This window comes from Elephas maximus, chromosome 5 (genome assembly GCF_024166365.1).
Source record: "Elephas maximus indicus isolate mEleMax1 chromosome 5, mEleMax1 primary haplotype, whole genome shotgun sequence".
Lineage (NCBI taxonomy): Eukaryota > Metazoa > Chordata > Mammalia > Proboscidea > Elephantidae > Elephas > Elephas maximus.
In genome coordinates, this window is record NC_064823.1 from 164,926,640 (window position 1) to 164,934,633 (window position 7,994).

At 54.9% G+C, this 7,994-nt stretch overlaps 1 protein-coding gene across 2 annotated transcripts; it reads left to right on the top strand.

The window, feature by feature from the left end:
• The first annotated feature begins 1,869 nt into the window (after positions 1-1,869).
• GRPEL1 (GrpE like 1, mitochondrial) lies at positions 1,870-7,987 on the top strand. 2 transcript variants are annotated; one of them, XM_049886723.1, is made up of 4 exons: positions 1,870-1,947; positions 4,228-4,441; positions 5,924-6,005; positions 7,301-7,987. In XM_049886723.1, the coding sequence occupies exons 1-4, from the start codon at positions 1,886-1,888 to the stop codon at positions 7,645-7,647; spliced, it is 705 nt and encodes a 234-aa protein (XP_049742680.1). In that variant the 5' UTR covers positions 1,870-1,885; the 3' UTR covers positions 7,648-7,987. The 2 variants fall into 2 exon arrangements, with proteins under 2 accessions (XP_049742680.1, XP_049742681.1); XM_049886724.1 differs by having other exon boundaries at positions 1,877-1,947; positions 4,279-4,441.
• The last annotated feature ends 7 nt before the right edge of the window (positions 7,988-7,994 follow it).

The following is a 7,994-nucleotide window of genomic DNA, read 5'->3' on the forward strand; positions in this document are numbered from 1 at the left end:
GCCCAGTCCTGTGTCATCTTCGTGATTGCTGGTGTGCTCGAGTCCATTGTTGAGGCCACTGTGTATTCTGAGTGCCTTCCAGCCTGCGGGGCACACCTTCCAGCACTATATCAGACAGTGTTCTCTTGTGAGTCATAGGGTTTCACAGACTAATTTTTGGAAGCAGATCACCAGGCTTTTCTTCCTAGTCTGTTAGTCTGGAAGCTCCGTAAAAGCCTGTCCACCATGGGTGACCCTGCTGGTATTTGAAATACGCACAGCATAGCTTCCAGCATCATAGTAACAAGCAAACCACCACAGGACGAAAAACTGACAGATAGGTAGTGGTAACATCTAGTAACAAGTTTATATTCAAAGCTCCCCAACTACCTCATAACTGTCTTCTTACAGTTGGTTTGGTCTCTCCTGATCCAAATAGGGTCCGCACATTCAGCTCAGTGATGTCTGTTAAGGTCTTTTATTCTCTAACAATCCTACTTCCTTTCTTTTTTCCGGGCAAAAAAATAATAATAATAAATTTTTAAATTTTTTTTTAATGATTAGAAAGGCCAGTCATTTGTCCTATGGGACATCCCACCCTCTGACTTTGGCTGTTTGCTTCCTTCTGCAGGTGTCCGAGGACCTGGCACCCAGAGGGTGCTCTGTCAACGTGAGTTGAATAAATGGTTTTAATGGGAATAAAGCCGAAGAACAGATGATTTGGCCTCAACAAACGCAGTGTCACAGCTGACTCCTCACTTGGGAGACCAGAGGCTTCGGTCAGTCCCGAGCCCACTGGGCCCCACGCTGTCGGGATGACCGGGGGGGACACAGCCCAATTGGGGCCACGTCTCCCAGCACCCCGGCTGCTCCCGGACCTCGCCTGAAGCACTGACTTCGGTTGGAAAAATTAAAACATTTCAATCTGTGAGCTTCGGTTGTGTCCCAAAAGTTTTCGTATGTCCTGTTCCTATCTTGTTATTCATTGCACCTTATTTTGACAAAACCGGAAATACAAAAAATAATATACACGCATATTTCCATTAAAAGGAAGCTGGTGGTGCAGCGGTTAAGCGACCGCCCGGCTGCTGACACGGGTCGGCGGTTCCAGCTAGGCGGCCGGCCGGCGGAGAACGGCGTGGAGGCGGCTTCCCTGGGCCCTGCGGGGCGGCTCTGCTCGGTCCACACGGCCGCTGCGGCTGCGGAGCGCGGTACCGGGATCGCTTTCCGCGGTTAGATGCCCACTGCCCAAACCGGAAGCTGGAAAGTTGTCCTTCTCGCTCCTGCTCGTCCGTTTCGTGACTAAAACTCAGTTCCCGCCCGTTGGCCACCGCCCGGCCCCGCGGCCGTGGCTCTCTCAACACCTCAAACTGCCGCCTTGGTTTTCTCCTGGCCCGCGCCGGGCCGCTCGTTCCCGGGACAGCCCCGAGGGCTGCGAGCCCGGCACTGTTCCCGCAGCGGTGACGGGACGTGACGGGAACGGGGCGACCGGGCGCCGGCGGGCCCGAGACGCGAGGCCGGAGGGGCGACGCAGGCCGGGAACGCGCGGTTCCCGCGGCCCTCCCGCTGCTCACGGTGAGACGGCGCAGCCGGAACTCGGCTTCCGGCGCGTCCGGCCGCGCGCCTCCGCCCCGCCCCCGTGCTTCCTCCCCATTGGCTCTTCCCTAGTTACGCCCCGCCCACAGAGTCCCCTCCCCCCTGTCCCTTCACCTTTCACCTCTTCACCTTCTGCGGCGCCGGAAGGCTTCAGCACCCGCCCCCGAACCGCAGTTATTGGTGAGTGTTCTCTGTCATCATATAATATGCTATTCGGATTGGCTGATGGGGGTAGGTGGGCGGGGAGATAGGCACGGAGTCTGCGCATGTTGCGCAACTCGAGGGCGCGTGCGCAGTGGCGGCGGGCGTCATGGCGGGTCGGTGCGTGGGGCTGGCGCGGTGCGCTTTCCCGGCCTTAGCGCGGTCTCTCGGGTAAGTGGCGCCCCTGTCTCAGCCGGGGGCGCGGATTCTCGGGGCGCCACTGCTCTGGCAGCGGCCCGCGACCCGAGTCGGGCGGGCCCGGGAGCTGGGCGTCCACAAGCCCCGAGTGGCTCCGGCCGAAGTCTGCGGATCGCGGGGCCTGGGAAATCGGGGGCACCGGGGGGGGTCTCGGGCGGGAGGGGCGGGGGCCCCCGGGGTCGGGGTCTCGGGCGGGAAGGGCGGGGGTCCCCGGGGTCGGGGTCTCGGGCGGGAGGGGCGGGAGTTCCCGGGGTCGGGGTCTCGGGTGGGAGGGGCGGGGTGCCGGGGGGCGGGGGTCTCCGGGGTCGGGGTCTCGGGCGGGAGGGGCGGTCCTCCCTCGCCGCCAGCTTCCTCAGCCCCTGCGCCCGTCGCCGCCTGCGGACCCCCGTGTCAGTCGGGGCCGTCGCCTCTCCTTTTCCCACTTTGTCAGCCTGCGGCTTCTTGTCGGAAGGAAGGGCTTGTTAGAGAAGCCGCTGGTGGGCGAGATGCGGTCTGCTCTCAGCTCACCTCCTGGGTGGGGAGACCGGGCAGCTGCATCCAGTTGCCAGCGGAGTAAATTATATAAAACACAACTACGTGGGTGCAAAGCGCAGGGACCCAGCTGTAACACCTGCATAAAAAGGCTTTGTTCCCCTAACAGTGCCCCATAGGCTTATAACAGGTTCCCAGGCGACGCCAGTGCTGCTGGTTAGAGACCAATTCTGAGAGCCACGAGTAGAGAAGTGGATCTCAAAATTTACTATAAGAGTCACCTGGGGATCTTGTTAAAATGTGGATTGTGATTCGGTGTATCTGGGGTGGAAATGTAGTTTCTCATCGGGGGTTTGGACCAGAACCAACCTGTTCGAAGCCCTGCCAGTAGCACATCTGTGAGGACTCACAGTGGCCCTATAGGACAGAGTAGAACTGCCTCGTAGGGTTTGCAAGGAGTGGCTGGTGGGTTCAAACTGCCGACTTTTTGGTTAGCAGCTGAGCTCCACTACGACACCAGGGCTCCGTAGTGTATCCAAGAGACAACAGTTTAACTCGCTCTTTTAGTCACAGCACAATACTTGGGACTGCAGCTGCCGCTGCAGCGGACACTCTTGTAGGTACAGGCTTAGGTGCAGAGAGCCTTTTGTTCATCTGGGCTGTCTTTTTTTAATCTGGGGAAAAAAACTGAATGGCGTTTACTTTCAGATTGGACTGTGGCATAATAAAAAGTGCCACTGGTCCTGGCAAGGAAACCTGGGTTTTTAAGACTTCTGTTGTCGTTCACTGATGGCTTGTGATCTTGGGCGTAGCACTTCAGCTTTCTGGTGTGGGGATCAGATTGGGTAATACCTGAAGTCACCTGAGAGAGTTTTCGTGTTTGCCCATTTATGTCCCACGTTTTCTCACTGCCATCGCTTGGTGCCAGCTGTCCCTGTCCCCTGGACAGCACCCATCTCTTCACCTTGGCTGTGTGTGTGCTGACCTGTCATTCAGAGCCTCTGCACACAGCCCTTCACGTCTTCTGTTTCCCTGGGTGAGAAATGTTCTCCCACTCTGACACTCCAAAGCACTTGGCCCCTCTTTTACCACCTTTAAACCCCCCAGTTTTTTTTTTTTTTTTTTTTTGCATGACTGTTAAGTGCCCTGTGGGCAAAATCCCTGCCTGGTCTTTTCTGTAATCAGTAGCAGCACCAGGCCTCACTGCCAGGAGTAGCTGCTCCAGAGGGCAGGGGGCCGGGGGAGGGGGTCTGGATGACATTGCTCAGGAGGAGATGTTTGGGATGGAAAGAGGAGGGTAGCGGTATATCCTTGGCATGTGGACATACCAGGTTAGGCATGTCTTGCAGATTTTATATAATAGCTTCTGTGGTTCAAATGGAGGTAGTGGGGGCTCTGTGGTGGTGTTCTCCCCTTCTGGGTGGGCAGCCAATTCCTGGCCAGTGTACCTCGTGAAGCCACCACCCGTCTGTCAGTGGAGGCTGGTGTGTTGCTGTGACGCCAGACAGGTTTCAGGAGAGATCCAGACTGAGATGGACTAGGAAGAAAGGCTCATTACCTAATTACAAAAATCGGCCAGTGAAAACCCTGTGGCTCACAGTGGTCTGATCTCGTACTTGGGGTCACCACGCATTGGTGACTGACCCCACAGCAGCTAACAACAACGTACATCAAATGTGGTTTGCCTTTATTAGACCTGGAAAGCTTTTCTCCCCGACAAATCAATGGCAAATAGTTTAAAACTATCCCAACTTTCTAAACCGGTACATCTGACTTTAACAGGCAAAAGAACAAACACAAGTCTTCACTCCCAACGTGTGGCCTTTTCTGTAGGCCTGTTCCTCGGTCGCTGTGCACGGCCACCAAACAAAAGAACGATGGCCAGAACTTGGAGGAGGACTCGGGTCCGAATGAACAGAAAGCAGACCCTCCGTCCCCAGAGAAGGTGCTCTTGGAGGAGAAGGCCAAGCTCGAGGAGCAGCTAAAGGAGACGGTGGTAAGGCCTGGCTGGCTCTGCAGGAGGGGGTAAGCTGCTGAACTGGAGTGTTTTCTGCGGGCAAGACAGAAGTGTCCCGGAGAGCCTTCAGTCAGCCTCCGAGTTTTATTGATGCAAAGACCAAATTCCAGCACAGTTTTGTCATTTGCCCAGGTGTTTGTGGCTCTGGTTCTGTCATGAGAATAATCTTTTTGTGCTATGTACATTGTGGTAAATTAAGGCTTAAAACGGTCTTTTCAAAGGAGGGATTCCTGGGAGGGTGGGTTAAACTGTGGAAGGAACCAAAAAATTATAGGAGCTAGGAGTGGGGATGTGGTTGTGTGGTAGTCGTGGGAGTTGGCAATTTTATGAACTTGTTAGTAACATGGATTTTATTATATAGATAAGCTCCACGTGGAAAAATAAGGGTGGCAATATCAAGTTCTCTAAGGATTTGAGAACAACATGAAACACAAGTGCTAGCACTGCTGTAAGCTCCACATATTGACCCTCGTAACCCTCTGAGGAAACCCTGGTGGCGTAGTGGTTAAGTGCTACGGCTGCTAACCAAAGGGTCAGCAGTTTGAATCCGCCAGGTGCATCTTGGAAACTCTATGGGGCAGTTCTACCCTGTCCTATAGGGTCGGTGTGAGTCGGAATCGACTCGACAGCACTGGGTTTGATTTTTTTGGTTAACTCTCTGAGTAAACTGATAATATCCCCACTTTACAAGATGAGGAAACTGAGGCGCAGAAAGATCACCTAGCTACGAAGTGGCAGAGCCGGGATTTAAACTGGACTAGTCTGGCGTGGAGCCCTTGCTCTTAACCATGGCCTGTAATACCTGAGGATTGAAAGCGAATGGACTTCAGAGGCCCTCGCAAACTGAGTAGGTGTTAAAAAGTATGGAGACTCAGGAGGCGAGATGACAGGAGAGTGGTGAGCACTGAGGAAGTCACCAGGATTTAATGGTGGTCACACAGTAAATGAACTGAGTCACCTCCTCGGCAACAGCTGAACCACCAAAGGCTCATGGGTGGGGAGAGGCCTCTGCTCAGCCCACACGTGTTGTCCTCAGCCTGTCCTCCAAGGGCTTGGGAGCCTGCTCTGGTTGCCCCAACAAGGGTTCCAGGGTTCCTGGGCTGGGAATTCCGTGAGGAACCTGGTGGCCCCGCCTGGAGGGCTGACAGGATGGGGAGAACCACGGTAGAGGCAGCCCTCCCCGTCTCCCTCTCCCTGCCGCCGTGCGTTTGGATGAGGCTGGGCTGGGCTGGGCTGTGGAAGTGCGCACACCAGGGTCCCTTTTTTCCTCCCACCCGATGGACGGACACACTGACAGTTTTACTCTCGCTGGGCCGCCCTGACTAGAGTGAAATCTCAGCGTGATAATAGATGTCAGTTGAGCTTTACCTTGGAGTTTGATGTGTGTTCACTCTTCAGTTTCGCTTCCTTCCCTGTCAATTTGTTCCGTTTTACTCACGTAAACGCTTTTGTTTTTGTAAGGAAAAATACAAGCGCGCTTTGGCAGACACTGAGAACTTGCGGCAGAGGAGCCAAAAATTGGTGGAGGAGGCAAAATTATATGGTAACTGTGAACCTTAGATGATGCTGGTACGGGGCGGGGCGGGGGGGTGGTCCAGCAGTATCAGAGGCAGGCTGGCTGGTGGGGGGCGGCGAGGACGACCTGTGGCCCTTGCTCCGGCATTTGAGATGACCCTGTGCTTCTGCCAGTGCCTGCTAAGGAGCAGACCGAGCACTTAGCTGGCTGAGGCCCAGCGCAGGGCGAGTCTCACTCAGCAGGACGCTTGGTCCTCTTCTGCATGTGCCAGAGAACTTCAGTGAGTCCGCCTCTCCAGACATCCACTTCCTTACCGACAGCAGACACTAATGTCACTTCAACTCATTGCTGTAGAATCAATTCTGACTCGTAGCGACCCTGTGAGACAGCTGCCCCATATGGTTTCCAAGGGGCGTCTGGTAGATTTGAACTGCCGACCCCTTCGTTAGCAGCCGTAGCTCTTAACCACTACGCCACACTTAGGGCCCCTAAGATGTTTGCATTGTCACCTTTCACTGTTTCTGTCACTGGCCTTCCCATTTTACAGTTGGGATCATTGAGGTTTACAGAGCTTAAGTGGCTTGCTACCTGTCAAAGGGCCAGTAAGGCCCCGCTGCGGTGCTGGAGCTGGCGCTCTGGACTCTGCGTCTGTGGCATTTACGAACTGCAAGGCTTCCATCTGAGCACTGCAGTGTCTGCATGCAGTAGGAAGCTAGGTGGGACTTTCCCCGTGTTGTAGATAAAGGGCCTGCGGCTCAGAATGGGGTTAAGTGGTTTGTCCAAGGTCAGACAGGGAAAGCGGCCACACAGAAGTGAAGCCCAGGTCTCTTCTCGCCAGTCTCTCAGCAGCAAGCAAGACAGGTGCTCACTTTTTCAATCTTGCTACCGTCTGGTTGGGAACTGTCAGTGTCCTCTGGGGCCAGAGAGGTAACTTGACCATGCTCACCCAGCTATTAAGGAACCCAGCCAGTAGGGTGCCAGTCCCGCTGCTCTCGCTGCCCATGTGCGGTGCGGTTTCTATGCAGAGCTGTCCTCTTTGGGGGATGCGGTCCCTCTTTGTATAGTGCAGAATTACAGGTGAAATGGTTCTGCAAGTTTTCAGCTGCCTGTCTTCCATCTTCCCTTCATCGCGTGAAAACAAATGTCCTTCATGCCTGCTTAGCTCTGGTCTCGTGCAGAAGTGACTGTAATTAGGAAGCCATAGAAACCCAGGGCAGAAAAGGGCAGCCTGTGCAGGAAGTCAGCAAGCTGGCAGCTGTGAGCCACCCTGTGTAGTTGGTGTGGGACAGACGCAGCTGAATTTGCTCTCCCCGCTCTTACAGGCATCCAGGGCTTCTGCAAGGACCTGCTGGAGGTGGCAGACATTCTGGAGAAGGCCACGCAGAGCATCCCGAAGGAGGAGGTCAGCGAAGACAACCCTCACCTCAAGAGCCTCTACGAGGGCCTGGTCATGACTGAGCTGCAGATCCAGAAGGTGTTCACGAAACACGGCTTACTCAAGCTGAACCCTGTTGGGGCCAAGTTCAACCCCTATGAGCATGAGGCCTTGTTCCACACGCCGGTGGAGGGCAAGGAGCCCGGCACGGTGGCGCTGGTCAGCAAGGTGGGCTACAAGCTGCACGGGCGCACGCTGCGGCCCGCCCTGGTTGGCGTGGTTAAGGACGCGTAGCTGCCGCTTAAGGTGGTCTGTCACTTGATGTAACTCTTGAAAGGCTGGCCCGTCTGTCCTCATCTACAAATACTTTTGGCCCTTTCCCACACCTTGTTGGGAAGCTTAGGTAACCGGTGGCTAAAGAGAAAACCAAGCCGGCTGCAAAATTGAGCTGTCAGACAGATTCCAACTTAGAGGTCTGTCCGCTGACTTTTGGCACACAGCTCCTAGACCCACGTACTTAAAGAGGGCCTGCGGGACACTACGGGGCGGGAGAGTATCACGAATCACGCTGTATCTGCTCAAACTGATGTTGTAAAGCTACTTTAAATGAATAAAGCATCTTCGGGAACCCTCATCTGGCT

Excerpts from the sequence above, each read along its gene's own strand:
- GRPEL1 (XM_049886723.1), top strand. The coding sequence starts at position 1,886 with ATGGCGGGTCGGTGCGTGGGGCTGGCGCGGTGCGCTTTCCCGGCCTTA. Across the intron at positions 4,442-5,923 it reads AGCAGCTAAAGGAGACGGTG|GAAAAATACAAGCGCGCTTT; the intron begins GTAAGGCCTGGC and ends TGTTTTTGTAAG. Across the intron at positions 6,006-7,300 it reads GGAGGAGGCAAAATTATATG|GCATCCAGGGCTTCTGCAAG; the intron begins GTAACTGTGAAC and ends CCGCTCTTACAG.